At 38.0% G+C, this 17,212-nt stretch overlaps 2 protein-coding genes across 2 annotated transcripts; one reads left to right on the forward strand and one right to left on the reverse strand.

The window, feature by feature from the left end:
- Positions 1 to 343: 343 nt before the first annotated feature.
- On the reverse strand, positions 344 to 8,185 carry LOC113686548 (inhibitor of growth protein 3). Its single transcript, XM_027204185.2, has 12 exons — positions 8,033 to 8,185; positions 6,625 to 6,696; positions 5,811 to 5,911; positions 5,336 to 5,401; positions 5,042 to 5,138; positions 4,790 to 4,876; positions 4,355 to 4,528; positions 3,301 to 3,426; positions 2,842 to 3,025; positions 1,996 to 2,128; positions 1,656 to 1,694; positions 344 to 888 (listed from the first exon to the last, which is right to left on the reverse strand). The coding sequence occupies exons 1-12, from the start codon at positions 8,058 to 8,060 to the stop codon at positions 766 to 768; spliced, it is 1,230 nt and encodes a 409-aa protein (XP_027059986.2). The 5' UTR covers positions 8,061 to 8,185; the 3' UTR covers positions 344 to 765.
- LOC113686505 (aminomethyltransferase, mitochondrial) lies at positions 8,178 to 16,759 on the forward strand. Its single transcript, XM_027204134.2, has 8 exons — positions 8,178 to 8,425; positions 8,984 to 9,361; positions 12,749 to 12,827; positions 13,573 to 13,718; positions 13,937 to 14,123; positions 14,449 to 14,565; positions 14,970 to 15,008; positions 15,856 to 16,759. The coding sequence occupies exons 1-8, from the start codon at positions 8,294 to 8,296 to the stop codon at positions 16,032 to 16,034; spliced, it is 1,257 nt and encodes a 418-aa protein (XP_027059935.2). The 5' UTR covers positions 8,178 to 8,293; the 3' UTR covers positions 16,035 to 16,759.
- The last annotated feature ends 453 nt before the right edge of the window (positions 16,760 to 17,212 follow it).

The following is a 17,212-nucleotide window of genomic DNA, read 5'->3' on the forward strand; positions in this document are numbered from 1 at the left end:
AACTTTAACTCAAGGAAAAACTTGGGAGAATTACCTTCTCTTCATGACAATGAGCTGTTTTCAATCCCTCTCTGATGCAGTAACTTTCTGTGAAACGACAACCTCCTATTCAAAAAAACCTGTGTTTGATTCATTCATTTGAAGGTGTCACCCTTCATCACCAGGAAATGATTTTTCAGTCATCTATTCACAAAAGTCTTGTTGCTAGGTCGGTTGCCACGTTTTTTAATAGTTACTTCTCCCTCCCCTCCCCTCCCTCCCCAAAAAATCGCCAACTTATCCTTGGCAAGGAAAAGTCGACTGAAGACATTTACTATGAGGAACGATCATAGGTACTTCAGTATAAAATTTCTTTCTTTCTTTATTAACGTCTCTGTATGAAGACTTTGAGAACTATTCAGCCAGAATGCATGCAATTAAACGTTTTGTACAACCAATATTGAGTACGCTGTTAGACAAATCTTCAAGTTATGTTTTGTTCTTGTTGTTCTTGTTGTTTTTTTACTTTTTGGTACCTCCGAAACTATCGCAAGTATATCACCATTCTTAAAGCAACTGAAAGTATTCTTATGACTCTACTTTTTCATTTATCTCCTCTTCCTTAAATGTTCGTTTTTCAGTTTCGCATTGTAAGTCGCCCCTAACATGTCTTCACGCTAATGGCCTCGTTACACCACTCATTGCGACAGAGAATAGCAACGTAACACTATTCATTCTATCTCACGTCGCCGCCGACTTTTCCATAATTGCATTTATTCATTTATACTACTGGTGTCTATTTCCTCTTCTTTGTTGTTTCTTTTGATTTTGACATTGAGGACAAAACCATTTTCCTTTTGGAGCGTCTGTTAATCCAACACATCCGTAATGAAACCACTCAATGGGACACTGAAACGTGAATAAACAGCACAATCAGGAGTTGCTTCAACCGGTTCGTGCCCAGTCTGTGTCTGTTAGTACCAGACCTATTGGTTTATTCGTACCCAGTATGCATCGGTCCGTACCCGACCCGCTGGTCGATTGGCACCCTAACATTAAGTGACGTTCAAAATCCAGAAGGTCTCAGGAAACAAAGATCTCTTACAAACCCCGTCCCAGACCTCGTTTTTGTGAACACAACGGTCAAATGTAGGGCATACGCAAGGGGATCAATTATGAGCCGGCCGCGCGCCAGTTTCTCGCGAAAAATTTCAAAAGGAAACATAAGAAACAACCGCAAAATATGCGAATGAAGATTGAAAGTTCAAAGGAAACAAAAGCAGGGAAGAAGAAAACCGAAGACTTTTCGCAAGCAAAGCTTATCAAAATACACTTTTCATGTTAACTTACCATTTTGCTTTGAGCTTTGACAAAAAAGTTTTTCGGTCTTCAAACACCGCGACTAACCAACTTACGATTGTTTTTAACCCTTGTAAGACAAGCTGGTATTGACAGCCTGAAAGCAAGACATCTAAACAAAAAACTGAGTGGGTGCGAATGCGGGTTCTAGCAGGGTACGAATCGACTGAGCACGAAGCGTTCGTGGTTACGAAACGACTGGTAAGCTTGCAAGGAATAAAAGGGGCAATTCAAGAAGAGCAAATAATGTTTCTAAGTAACCGATAGTGATCATTAACATGTTTTGAAGTTAAAACGACGTTAAAACAATGACTCACTTCAGTGTTATCACATCCCACCATTTCGCCATATGACACCTACAAGTAGACATAAATTAGAAATATGTAGGACAAAACTTGTTTTCCAAAGCTAAAGTTATCACAACAGCCAATCAGGAAAAGGGAAAATATTACAAGGAACCAAAGAGAAAATTAATCCTAGAACAAACAAATTGCCTGAAGCGCGGGAAAACGCGAGTGATCACGTCGCGACGACTTTAGTTTGAATCTGATTGGTCGAGAAAGTGACACGAGTTTTCTAGACCAATCACAAAGCGAAATAAAGAAAAACCGAAGAAATCCCGGTTTACTTCCGACACTAAAAGACCTTTTTACCCACCTGATTACAGAGGCAGTAGCGTGGTTCATTGGGATCGTACACCCAGTCCGGTACAGCAGCCGCTGCAACGGCTGCCTCTTGTTCAGCGACCTGCGCCGAAGCCACTGCTGTGACTTGAGTGGAATTTTTACTTCTGTCATAGACAACAGAGAGAATCAAAGAGTCACCTCAGTTGTCAACTAAGGGTAATGATTGAGTGTTCTATCGATTCTTGTGGCCCAAAACACCGGTTCTTATCCCGATTTCCCCAGCATTAACCCTTTCACCCCTAAGAGTGACTGGTTTCTAGTTTCTCCTTTCAGTATCCCTCTTGAATCAAAAGTTAAGGCCATGAGAATGTAGGAAATGATCACTTATTTATAAAACTCCATACTTTTACAGTTAACCCTAAAATTGACCAATAAGTGTTAAAATCTGGATGAAGGTAAAACTTGTTTTTTTCGTTCGTTTGGTAAGCCTTCGACCTTCTTGCTTGGCCGTGAGACATATCTTATTTCTCTCGAAGGCCAAAATGAAGCGAAGCGCGTGTATTCGTAACCAGATGCTAACAATCGAAAGACAAAGATAAAATCAGTGAGCGGAGTGCAATTTATAACAGTGCTCACAGAGCCTAACGCGACCTAAGGTGCTGACAAGGAGAATTTGTTTACCGATCAAAAGCTTGTTTAGTTGGTGATCTTTTCCTTCATTCTCATGACCTAAATGTGTGTTTCAGAGGTAAAATTGTAGAGAGAAATTAGATGCTGGTCACTCTTAGGGTTTTCAGGGTTAAATTACCGGGACTTTCGAGAAACGGGTCCCGCGGACCCTAAATACTGACTACACGAGACTCCACAAAGTGCTTACTTTTTCTTTTGTTTTGTCGATGTTGGCGCCACACTGATCGAGGCATGTACGTCACTTGGAGTAACAGGTATACTGACAGAGTTTACGTTAGTGGATGCCGGGTCAAACGGCATTCCCAGGGAACTACTGGCTGGGAGACCATTCAAACCACTAGGTGGGGTAGACAGAGTGCTCAAAGAACTTCCTGTAAAAAAGAAAATAATGATATTTTTCAAAACAAATTTTTGTTTTTTAAAAAATAACAATAAGAACTATAAACAGCTGTATGTCTAGGATATAGAGTAACAATCCAGCAAGCATCGAGTTCCGAATCGAATGAGCTCTATGAAATATTTTCATTACACATTGACAAATTCGCCGATTTCTTTTCTATAAAAATTATGTCAACTTCCTCGTGACAAAACGTGTCAAAGGTGCCTGTTCAGGAAAACAGCAGACTCCAGAAATCAGTACACCCACCCAAGGCTGCAGCATAAGGCGGTTTCAAGGCTCCACTAGCTCTTCTACCAGGCTGCATCTGCAACGTCGTTGTAACTGCCTGCGCAGCAGCAACTGCAACTGCAGCTGATCCTGCTCCGACTGAACCTGAAGAAAGGAAAAAAATATAGGTATAAATAAATACAGTGTGCTTTCATGAAGTTTTCCAGCCTTGTTTACACTTAAACCTCAACAAAATGTGGTGAGAACAAAAATGTGGGAGTGGCCGGGTGTGTCACTAGTGTTCTTATCAAGTTTTGGCGTCATCTGTGATATGTTCCTGAACAGACCCATGGCAAAATAAAATCTATATGTTTTCCATAATAAAGACGTCATCAATGTCTCTGTTCTCCCATAGATCATTAGAGAGAGCCAATCAAAATGCGTGTGTAATTCAGTTTATGATATACACGTTTAACTCTCTGATCTGATTGTTAATTCTCATCTCCAGCTGCCACACATTTCCTTGTAAATTAGTTAGGAGAATTTGGTGTTAGATCAAGATAAAAACTTCTTTCTGATAAGCGTAAGTATTTCCATTACCTGTTTGCTGGATAATGTAGGGATATTTTGGGGAGAATTTGTCTGTCAATCACTTCTGGGAGTTGAAGGATTAATCCTCTCACTTCCAAGTGGAATTACAATGGAATTTCCATATCAATAGATTTTTCAGCAGAAAGGTGGCGAAAAGAAATATACTAAGGAGAGGACACTGTTTAATTTAACAAAAAATTATCTCTCTTAAAATTGTAAGAAATGTATGGCAGCAAATTCATATCTAGATCTCAGGGATGAAAAGGTTGACCCTTTGATCCCTGAGAGTGATTAGAATCTAATTTCTCCCCACAATAGCACCTCTAAATCACATAGTAAGGTCACGAGAATAAAGGAAATGATCATAAACTAAAAATCGTGATTGATAAACAAATTCTCCCAGACAGTACCAAAGGAAATTTATAGAGAAGGGTAAGGAGAATATGCATACTAATGTTAAGGTGTAAAGGTTCTCACACTGCTGTAAGCTGGGTTTGCTCACCTAAGGTGTAAGATCTTGGAGCAGATGAAGGAGACTGAGGAGCAACTGATTTTGGTGATGGCGACATCTGATTGTAGGTTCCAAGGGAGCCATATGCATAATCATGCATCCCTGGGATGGACAAGTGATCGCCATTGACCAAATCAGTAGAGAGACTGTCGGGAGCTTTCCTTTCTGCAATGGAAAAGTACAAGAAAGGATTTAAGTCTGAGAATTGACAAGCATGACTGCTGTTCATAACTAACCCCTGTTTCTGTTGCATGAGGCAACCATGTGTATGGAGCTACTTCTCTGGGATAGGACTCTGGTCCATCACAGTTTGTCTGACAAATTCCAACTCATGTCAACCGCTCCAGCTCCCTGCACCTCAGCTTTCATTTAAGTTTTCTATGGGATTGCATATACAGAGTTGTATGGTTCATTTGATAAACTTACTATGCCCAGTTAATTGCAATGATCCATGTATGTGGTTACTCCTTGCAGGAGAGGGTGGATTAATAGGTTCATCTAGTCTCAGAGATCCTATAGAAAAAAAAAGGTATCCAAAATTAAGCTACGTGCACATTGCTGGCTACATGTACCTCTACAGAGTATTAATTAACTAATGTTTCCACTTAGATACTGAAAACCCCTCTGTTTCAAAATAACAAATTTATGTTCCCTTACACTGGACTGAACTTTACTTACTTTGCTCTAAAACCTCTGTAATACCGGCATTATCTGCTTCTAATTCCATTTTGAACTTGGACAGCTCTTGATCTAATTTTCTTAAGTGTCTGTCCACCTAAGGAAAGATAAAAAGGAAGCCACAGGTTAAACTTGATGCTTGTTTACACACAGTGTATGCATGCTAATGAAAACTACAATGTAATATCTATATGCCCATTCTAAGAAACTACAGTAACAACAACAGCAGCAGCAACAAAAATTATGCAATGTAAATAATTGAATTAGTATAATAATCTAGCTGTGTTACCATACCAGATCATAAGTCTGTGTTGCTATGCTAACTTTTTCTTCAGCATCCTCAACAGCCTTCTGATACTCCTTAAGTAAAGAAAAAACAAACAAACAAACAAAGATAAGTTTAAAGAAAAACTCCCAAAAAAACCCCAAGAAGGGGAACTATCACTATTTGACTGTGCCTTTCAATGACACGGAAATTCTACAGATCAGAGATAAAATGTGATTTCATTTCCAGCTGACCTCAGGCATCACCTAATCCTTCATCTAAAAGTGAAAACAAACATAAGGATTTAAATCCTTGAATCAAAACTTGGAAACATCAACTCTTAACTCTGAAATATAGCCTGAGTTTCTCTTAGAAGCCAATTAAAACATTTCCCGTGGTGTGTATCCAGTTCCATACTTTGCATGCATTGGAAAACTATTCTGAGTACGAAAAAATTGAAATTTTCTAAATGCAAATATTTCTTTATTAATGATTGTAACTTACATCTCTGATTTGTTTGTACTGTTGTTCTTTCCATTCTGGCTTTGCTTTTCGGCAGTTCATGAAAAACTGCTTCACTCTGATGTCCATGTCATCTATTCTGTCTGTAATTAGAAAAAAATGTTAAAAAATCAATTGGTGACAATGAGAGTGACTATTCAATTGTGCATGGGAAGGTGTTGGAGATTATGCCACATCAGTCAGGTCTGCATTAATCAAATCAAGCAATACCTGTAATTTAAAGGGGGTAAGTTTCTAAAGAAACTGAAATGCTGCATCAGTGGGAGAGTATAACAGGGTAATTTAGTATCATCAACCAGTTGATAACATAAATTGGCCACCATAGAGTTTTAAAGCTGACATTTCAAGCATTAGCCCTTCGTCAAAGCAAAAAAAAAAAAAAGGGCTAATGCTTGAAACCTCAATACATTACTTTAGTTAGAGCACACTGATTAAGTTTCGTTAAACAAAAACCAATATAATTTACAATGCCTAGTCAGAACCAAGGTTACAGGGAGCAGAAAGTTAAAACCCACTTAATGCTCAAGAAAATCCAAGCTTAGACAATGTGACTGTTTTAGATAAAGCTTCTGATTGGCTGAAAGGATGGTATGAGTTATCAGAACCAATCAGCGAGAAAAAAATGTGAAACCAATACAATCATGGATCAATTTTAAAACTCAATGAAAATTCCCAAAAGAACCTAGTGGAGCATCTAGTTAATAAAGTAATTAAAGTGTAACATGAAAAAATTATTTGACTACGTTAATATTAAAAAGTTTAATAATGTAAAAGTGCTTCCCAAGCCATGACTCACTCTGAACCTGTAGATCCATTTCCCTCATGTCTGTGAATCTGTCTCGCAGCTCAACTGGCAGCTGCTCAATCACTTTAAACATTAACAAACATTTTATGTTAACTTCATGAAAATGCAATTATAACAACAGATGGTGACAACCATCACAAGGTCATTTACAGCACACTAGGATAATCTCATACCTTAGATAACAGCGTAACAGTGTGTAAAAAATTGGAATAAGATAAATGGTAAATTTTCAGCATGAAGGCAGAGAAAAGAGATTTTTTTATAGTCAGTTACTGTTAAGGTAAGAAAAAACATCTGAGTGCCCTATAAGGAATCTAACCTAAGACCTCTCCATTTCTTGCTCTGATGCACTGCAGCACAAAGGGTCTGAAGGGTCCAGGCTTCAATTCCTCCAAGGGAACTCAGATTTTTTTTCTTAACCCATGGTCAAAACAATACAGATAAAATCTCTCTTTATAATAATGTTTTTTGAAAACCAATGATATCAATAATAATTGGCGTAGGTTTGATGTAAGTGGAAACAATTACCCCTTTAACTCCCAGATCAAATTTGTAATTCTCGTCACTGTCAACCATACAATTCCTATAATGTTAGTTCAGAGAATTTAGAATTTAGTATTGGATCAACTAATTATCCCCAAATTGATGTTTTTCTTTATTCTCATCACTTATCTGGTTGATATTTTATTGATATTGTAAGGAGAAATTCTCTCTTGGTCACTCAAGGGAGTTAAAGGGTTCACAGTTAAATTATAAAATTTTACCGTAGCAACTATATTGTATAAAAGACAAAAATTGCTGCCATACAGGAACTTCTGAGGTCATGTTCACCATGCCCATTGCATGCAGGAGCATGATAACAAAGAATTCCTCAAGACTGGAAAAGTAAATGATCACTCAAAAATTGTAACATGTAAGTCAGTGCTGGGGGGACTATTGGTGCACATATTTTTTGAAAGCAGAATTTGGGAAAATTATAAAACACTTTTTCCTCAGAAAATGATGAAAATTTTTTTTCACTCGTCTTAAATTTATAAAAAGCAGTCATGATTACACCTTAGAGCCCTATATGCGTTCCACGATGTACTGCTTATTGATAAGCTACTGCGCATGTCCGTGATTATTCATTGTTTACAGATTTAAACACAACCGTGTTACGATGACGATCACATAATTTAGCACAGATTTTTGCTTAAGCCACGCATCTTGGATAAAATTTCACTTTTAGAATCAAACCAGTTACTTGGTTCGTAAAGATTTCGACATTAAATAACAAAAGAAACGCTACAAACGGTCGAAGGCTTGATTGACTTTAAACGCGTTTTTATGGGATAAAAAGACTCACAGCAGTCATTTACGGCCAAGATATTACCATAAAAATAAGCTTAAAAAACCTTACACTCAACATAGTCCTCCAAATACAGCATTTTGCTTCCGTTCTCAAGTAATCTTCTAATACCTCATCTTTACCTTATGAATTTCATCATGGCGTCCATTGCACGGACGCTATAAACATATTACAACGCCTGCTCCTTAGGGAGACTGCTGACCAATATCTGCATCTTCGTGGTCGATGATTATTTCACAACGTACGGAGAGGGGATTATTTTTCTACGTCGATCTGAGGATATTTTGGTAGACATATTGAGAATCTTGGAAAATGAGTGCTATTTTCCGATTATCTACAAGTAGGTTTCTTTGTAAAGCCTGCAGAAGGAATACTCGGCTTCCGATGTCCAGCGCGCTAACGAAGACTTCGCATGGTTCTCGGGCGTTTGCAACAGATTCTGAGGTAAGCGCATCTTTTGCGCTCAGTTGCTGTACCTAAGAAAGCTACACTTAATGTTTCTTGTAAAAAGCATTTCAATTTTATTTTTGGAAATTTCAAGGACATCGCAATGGAAATTCTCACTTTATCAGCATTCAAGCGGCGGAGGGGGGGGAGAGGGGGAAGGATATGGAAGGGGACTGTCGGGGGTATGGCAGTTAATAAAACTGTCCCATGGCAGTTTACCCATGAAATATTGTCTGGATGTACTCAGAAGTTGCTCTGTGAGGTTCATATTCCACACTTCGCATACTTTTTGTTCTAAAAAAGATTGCTAAGTGAATGGATTTTGTCTTAGACAGGGTCATATTTTAAATGTCTAAGTGCAACACCTGCCTACCCCAAGTTCTACTAAGCCCCCCCCCCCATTCTTTAGGCTAAAGGGGAGGGGGGGGAACTGGGAAAGGTCAGAGAGAGGAAAGAAGCATGTGGCAATGCATATTAAATAGTTGCATACTTCTTTTGTAGACTTTTTTTTGTTTGAAGCAGCACTTATCTTATCCTACCTGCTTTTTTTTTCAGGAGAATTTGAGAAAAACACCTTTGTATGATTTCCATTTGGAGCTTGGTGGAAAGATGGTCCCTTTCTGCGGTTGGTCAATGCCAGTACAATATAAAGATGGTGTACTACCTTCACATTTACACACTCGGCAACATGCCTCTCTGTTTGATGTATCCCACATGTTGCAATTTAAAGTGCATGGAAGTGACAGAATTAAATTTTTGGAAAGCCTGGTAGTTGCAGATATTGCAGGACTTGCAGATTACACAGGGACTCTTTCTCTGTTTACCACAGAAGATGGTGGGATTATTGACGACTTGATCATAAACAAAACACCTGAACATTTGTATGTAGTGTCCAATGCAGGGTGTGCAGATAAAGTTTTGGAGCATCTTCAGGTAACTATGGACTTTGTGATTTACATGTAGTAAAATAACATTCCCATAGAAGTAATGGCCAGTCACATCTCTTCCCCTAAGAGGGACTAGCATCTAATTTCTCTTTACAATAACACCCCTGAATCAAACAAGTAAGGTAATGAGAATAAAGGAAATGATCACCAATGAAAGAAGCTCTTGATTGGTAAACAAATTCTCCTTGTCAGCACCTTAGGAAATGTATAGAGAACAGTATGGAGAATGTGCACCAAGAGCAAGGCCGTTATGAACTCTATAATGGCCTTACTCACCATAGAGTGTCTGTGGCTCATTGGTAGGATATTGGAGCACAGAATCCAAAGGTCTAAGGTTTGATTCCTCACAGGGACTCTTTTTTTTTTCCGCTTTGTCCCAACCTTGTGACAAGATTATTTCTTTACTTAACTCAAAAATTTACCATCTTTCTTATCCTTTTTTCATCATTTTATTGTTTCACAATATTTATCCCAGGAATTTTACCCATGGGTTTCAATAAAAGCCAGTTACCAGTGGTCTACCACTGCCTTTAACCCTTAAACTCCTAAGACCTAATTGTTAACTCTTGCCTTTGGCTGCTGCACATTTCCTGGTAACTTATTAGTTACAAGAGTTTGGTTTTAGATCAAGATAAAAAATTCCACCTGATAAGTTTGGGTATTCTCATTACCTGTTTGCTGAATAATGTATGGATGTGATAGAGAGAAGTTTCATGTGATCACTTTTAGGATTTAATCCTTAAACTCTCATGAGTGACCAAGACATAATTTCTCTTTACATAATCAATACAATATCAAGAAGACAAGTGATGAGAGTAGAGAAAAATTAAAATTTAAGGGATTATAAGTTGATCCACTACCAAATTCTCCAAACTAACATCACAAGAACTGTATGGCAGACAGTAAGGAGAATTACTAATAAGATCTTGGGTGTTAAAGGGTTTAAGAGTTAGGACCTCTGACCACCATCTGTTTAGCCTGTAAGTAAGCTCTTGTGTTTGGGATATGCATTACAGCACACCTGCTTATTACACCATCGGCAACTGCTTATGGAAAAAAATACAGAAAAAACAATCCTTGGTTTACCTGAAGGTCTTTGTGTCATTCTTTGCTTGAGTGAAGACATATTGAACTTGGACACTTTGTTAATTGTGGAGGCATGGTGGCCTCATGGCTAGTGCACTCGACTCTGGATCGGGTAACCAGTCAACTCGCCGACGGACCAACTCGCCGACGTATAAAATCGAGTAGAGACGTCGGCGAGTTGGTCGTCGATCCAATACAACTTATTAGAAGTTAAACATACAGAAAAGTAAACGATATTTAGTAAAAAAAACACTGGTGAACATCTAACAGAAGCTTAAACATTGGTGAACATTGGTGAACATCACCAATGACTATAACAGCTTAAGACGCGAACGAGTTATTGTGCGACAACAACACCGTAAGGACTCATCATGTCAATCGCTCAGATTTTTTAACGAAAACTTGGCTTTCTAGACAAGATCTTTGGTAAAAAGCATTTCTTTTTATTTGCAACAAAGTTTATAGGGATCTCAAGGCGAATAAAGCGAAGTAAACATCACCAATGACTCAAACAGCTTCAAACGCGAACGAGTTATTGTGTGACAACAACACTGTAAAGACTCATCATGACAATCGGTCAGATTTTTAAAGAAAACTTGGCTTTCAAGATAAGATCTTTAGTAAAAAGCAATTACTTTTATTTGCAACAAAGTTTATAAGGATCTCAAGGCGAATAAAGTAAAGTAAACATCACAATGACTCTAACAGCTTCAAACGCGAACGAGTTATTGTGTGACAACAACACTGTAAAGACTCATCATGATAATCGGTCAGATTTTTTGAGAAAACTTGGCTTTCTAGATAAGATCTTTAGTAAAAAGCATTTCTTTTTATTTGCAACAAAGTTTATAGGGATCTCAAGGCGAATAAAGGGAAGTAAACATCACCAATGACTCAAACAGCTTCAAACGCGAACGAGTTATTGTGTGACAACAACACTGTAAAGACTCATCATGACAATCGGTCAGATTTTTTAAGAAAACTTGGCTTTCAAGATAAGATCTTTAGTAAAAAGCAATTACTTTTATTTGCAACAAAGTTTATAAGGATCTCAAGGCGAATAAAGTAAAGTAAACATCACAATGACTCTAACAGCTTCAAACGCGAACGAGTTATTGTGTGACAACAACACTGTAAAGACTCATCATGATAATCGGTCAGATTTTTTAAGAAAACTTGGCTTTCTAGATAAGATCTTTAGTAAAAAGCATTTCTTTTTATTTGCAACAAAGTTTATAAGGATCTTAAGGCGAATAAAGTAAAGTAAACATCGTCAATGACTACATCCGCTTCAGACGCGAACGAGTTATTGTGTGACAACAACACCGTAAAGACTCATCATGTTAATCGCTCAGATTTTTTAACGAAAACTTGGCTTTCTAGACAAGATCTTTAGTAAAAAGCAATTCTTTTTATTTGTAACAAAGTTTATAAGGATCTCAAGGCGAATAAAGTATGAAAAAATTGGCTGTAGACGCCAATGAGTTGTGTGAGTCATTGGTGATGTTTACTTCGCTTTATTCGCCTTGAGATCCTTATAAACTTTGTTGCAAATAAAAAGAAATGCTTTTTACTAAAGATCTCGTCTAGAAAGCCAAATCTTCGTTAAAAATTCTGAGCGATTGACATGATGAGTCTTTACGGTGTTGTTGTCGCACAATAACTCGTTCGTGTCTTAAGCTGTCATAGTCATTGGTGATGTTCACCAATGTTCACCAATGTTTCAGCTTCTGTTAGATGTTCATCAATGTTCACCGGTGTTTTTTTACTAAATATAGTTTAATTTTCTGTATGTTTAACTTCTAATAAGTTGTATTGGATTGACGACCAACTCGCCGACGTCTCTACTCGATTTTATATGTCGGCGAGTTGGCGTCGGCGAGTTGGTCCGTCGGCGAGTTGACCGTAATTCCTGGATCGAGTAGTCCAGGTTTGAGCCCTGGCTGTGGTCATTGTGTTGTGTTCTTAGGCAAGACACTTTACTCTCACAGTGCTTCTCCTCATCCAGGTGTACTGGGTACTCCCCCCTGTGATGGACGAGCATCCCATCCAGGGGGGAGTAGCAATACTCCTAGCCGCTTCATGCTAAGGAAACTGAAGTTAAGCACCGGCCCTATGGGCCACTTGGGCCTATATAAAGGCTTTTTACTTTGTTAATTAGGTGCTTACTTGATTGATGAATTAATTACTGAAAGACCATAATCCTCTCTCAAGTTACACGACTAGGGCATTGTATACCTTAAGTATGTAGTTACTAATCAGTCTAGCGTACCATTCTTTTGAACAGGATAGACTGAAGGCAGTGAGCAATGATTTGGATGTTGCGCTTGAAGTTCTTGAGGACAAAGCACTTGTTGCATTACAAGGTAGAGACGTTTGTATACAGTTTAAAATTGCAATTTATTTATGTGAACATAAAAAAAAACTAAACAAAAAAAACACACCGATACGTTTTATTGAGTGTTCGCTTTCGTCTTAAAAAAGGAAACAAAATATTTCCATGAACAGTAGCGTTTTCTGTTTGCTCTCAGCTATCCACACTGCTGTGTTTGCATTAAAAATCACTCATCAGTCTCAGTATCTCAGTAACTGCGCACCTACCCCTCCCCTAATTTAACATTAACCCTTATTTGTTATCGGTTGACTGTTGTTGGCTTATGGATGGCGTAGGTGCGCAGTTGGTCAAATACTCAGATTGATCCAAAATCACGTACATGTTTATGCATTTTCGTCTATCGTCCACACTAGAATACCCGAAAACGCAGATGGAAGTGACAGTATGTAACGCATTTTTCGTCTCTAAGAGTGTACGTTTTCACTTTCCCACACAAGAAACGGAGCGTTTTAAGAGCGATGCGTTTTCAAAACACTCCTCTCTTGAAATCTTTTTCTATTGAAAAATTCCTTTTTTATCAACGGTTGTAAGCGTTTAACAATAAATTATAGGCAAAAAATGCAGAATAAATAAGCGTTTTCCGACGAAATCGCAATAGCGTGGATGGGGTCTCATATTTCAATTTGAGATGGTCAAAAAAGTAGTTGTCATCAAATTACGAGAGTCGATGTAAATATTCTATATATTAATCAAGTGTGGATGTACATATATTTCAGGACCTCAAGCTGCCAAAGTTCTTCAAAGTGGTGTGCAAAGTGATCTTAGTAACATGTTTTTCATGCACGGTGGCGTAGTGGAAGCGTTTGGGATCAAAGATGTACGAGTTACGCGTTGTGGCTACACGGGAGAGGATGGGTTTGAGGTAACGCGACTCTTGTCTCAATTATAAACCCGTTCCTAACAATCTCGTCTTCCGTTTATCGCCTACCTGCTCCCGTCGTCACCGATGACGGAGTGCCTGAAACAGGTTACTTTTTTGCGTATCTTCGATCTATTCTGCATAAAACGGACAAAGCTATAGTCATCACAAATAGAATAATACAGTTATTAATTCTGAATGACTTTTTTCGCTATGCGCAGCTGTCAGTGGACAAGGAGAGAGCTGTTGATTTGACGAAAGCATTATTAGAAAGCAAAGAGGCAGATGTTAAGCCAGCAGGCCTGGGGCCGAGGGACAGTCTGAGACTAGAAGCTGGGCTTTGTCTCTATGGAAACGATATTGATGAAAACACCACGCCTGTTGAAGCTGTTCTTGTGTGGACAATTGGTGAGTTAGTTTCATTTGAAAAAATGGTCTGAGTCCACGATCTGGCCGGGTAATTGTGTCGTTTTTTTATCCTTGTTGCGCATAATTTCATACGCAACTAGCGCGTTCACATCCTAAAGAGTGGCGACTTTTACTCTATGATTGATCCTCATCAAATAAGTAAATCCCAATTACCCAGTCGGAAAGCGCTCATATGCTGTTGATAAAGTTGTAGCGACACGGGCTACGTGTACACGCCAAATATAATATCTGACAGCATTAAGATATATTCCATGATGGTGTGAAAGAGGCTATATGTGAATATCATGCTTTTAAATTTTTCAAGGAAAAAGACGACGTGCCCAAGCCGACTTTCCAGGAGCAGAAATAATCCTCAGACAGATTAAAGAGAAGGCCAAAAGGAAGAGAGTAGGGCTTGTGTCGAAAGGCCCTCCTGCGAGAGGTAAATTTTAGTTAGAAAATTTTGCGTCTCTTCTTTCTGAATGATACGAAATTTTGGATGTAATTTCTAAATACTGGGAAGTACGAAAGAAATATGTCGTTTTGTCTTGTCACGAGCGTGAAATAAAGGAGGAGATCTGAGTCCCCATGAAGAATCGAACCTCAGGCTTTCATACTTTCGGATTCTGCGCTTTGATGCAATGACCCAGAGTGTAGAGAATTCTTTGGTGACTCGGGTCCTTGCTTCTCTCGAATCCTTCTGGAATCAGCAATGTTGGAAAGCTTAATTGGAATAACAAAGATGGTAAATTTTTAGCTTTGTCTTGAAGTAAGGAAAAACTGTTATTCGTCTTGTTACGAGCGTAACAGCCATACCAGATGGTAATTTTTATGTTTTTTTTTCAGCTGGGGCAAATATTTTAGATGCTGATGGTAACAAAGTAGGTAGGTGACATTTAAAAAACTGCGTCCATTTTGAATCCAGTTTATAAACACACGATATTACATCTTTTCTTTCGCGTAAAAACGTTTTATCGATTTTGGTAGTCTGGTTGGGTAAATCTTAACCCTTTACACCCTGACATCAGTATCTATATTCTCCATACACTTCTCTATACTTGTCGTTTGGCATTGATAAGGAGAATTCGTGTTATAATTAAAGGTTCTTGGGTTAGTGATCATTTTCTTTATTCTCATGATCTTAAGGAATGATTCAGTAGCATTACTGAAAGGAGAAGTTAAATGCTGGTCACTCTTAAGGGCCAAGGGGTTAAGGAGATTAAAATAGATTGCGTCAGGATCAGGTTTTAAATTTCAGGAAGAAGTAGGAGGAAAGGGATGGAGGGGGGAGGGGAGGGAGGGGAGAGAAACGAAAAAGAAGCAAATTGTAAACAATGTCAGTTCCTTTTCAGGCCCTTAACTCGCTTTATACTCGATAGAAATCACCGAACCGATCGAGATCTATTCCATTACCCACACCGTATTCTCTATAGTTTTCCTCTCTTTAAAGTATCCTTCCGCCATAAAAGTTATAAGTGATGATGTAGTCGAGGAAATCAGATCTCCCTTCATCTTTTTGAGCTACTATTAATATTATTATTATTATTATTATTGAAAAGTAGCACATATGTTAGAATCCTAGGCTTGATCACGTTGTTATAGGTTTTTTTGCTCGCTTTGATGAAATTGTTGTTGTTCCCGTTTTTATTTTTATTTTTATCATCAACCAATCAGAACCAAATTCTTTGTGTTGCACTTGAATATTCCTTTTTTTAAAATTATTTCTTTTTAGGTCACGTGACAAGCGGTTGTCCATCACCGTGCCTGAAGCAGAACATTGCAATGGCTTACGTACCAACAGCGTTATCCAAACCAGGAACAGCATTACATTTAGAAGTGTACAAGAAGAGAATTGACGCTCAAGTTGTAAAGATGCCTTTTTTGCCAACAAACTACTACTTTGGGAAATGAATATGAAGATGAATGATTTTAGAATTAAGGTCTGAAACGAAATGAGAACATGAAATATCTAGCGTGACTTTCAAGTAGGAATACTTTTTGAAATTGACTACATTTTAAAATGCTCTGTGAAACCTATTGTGGGGAATTAGTAAGGATAGCCCACACTGTCTCGTCTTCACTAGATTTTTATTCTTCTCCTCTTCTATTCTCGCTAGGTTTCACAACTGTCACAACTCCTCGACTCGACTGATATAAAAGATTACTTCGACTGAAAGCTAAATAAATCACAGACAATTGTTCCTTATCTTTACGGGACACCTTAGTTAAAAAGAACGCTGATTGGCTTGATACGAATCTTCCAGACATAAGAATAACAAAATTTCCAGACAAACATTTCACAATCGCTATTTGATATCTATGCTATTATTCTGTTTCCGACACCTATCGAAGATAATTTATTTATTGATTAGTTTATAGAGGTTTTTTAACGATGTCGTACCTATGGATTGAAGATTGAAGATTAAAGCACAACTCTACCATTCAAATATTCTTATATATCAGATGTAGGACAGTTTTTAAGATATAAATGTTAAATATCATTACGTGTCGTTTTCATAGTTGTGAAAGGCATATAAGGCAGTTGGGAGGCATATAAGTCTATTTTGTAAAGAAAAAGATTATTTTGCTAAAGGAAGGTTTGAATGACAACAAACAAAGATGATGGTTTTTAAAAATGACTTCAGTGGTTCCTTTACCTTGTAGAGTACGCAACGTGCTCGATCTGTTGATCTTCGAAATTCCTCAAAATATTGATACACAAATAAAATCGGGGGGGAGGGAGGGAGGGGAAGACTCCTCCCAGTTTCGCGACCTTCCCGCCATCTTTTTACTCAGGTAAATTTGGAGCACAGGTGATAAAAGCCTTTTTTGGGAGTGCGTCTTCTCCCTTCGTACCTTTGATAGTTAGATATTTTTAAATAGTGTCAAGTAATGGCTCCTGATAGTGTAAAATAACAAAAAAAACAAAGCGAAAGGCAATCACCATCCCCTACACGCCCTATTTTTTACCATTCAATTGTCTGTCCGTTCGTCTCTTCGTTTATTTATATTCATAGGTTTGATACAGACGTTATAAGCCACTGCGGTCTTTAATTAAACTGCTTCATTCGTTGTAACGGTCAAGTGAG

This window comes from Pocillopora damicornis, chromosome 5 (assembly GCF_964200805.1).
Source record: "Pocillopora damicornis chromosome 5, jaPocDami1.2, whole genome shotgun sequence".
NCBI classification, from domain to species: domain Eukaryota; kingdom Metazoa; phylum Cnidaria; class Anthozoa; order Scleractinia; family Pocilloporidae; genus Pocillopora; species Pocillopora damicornis.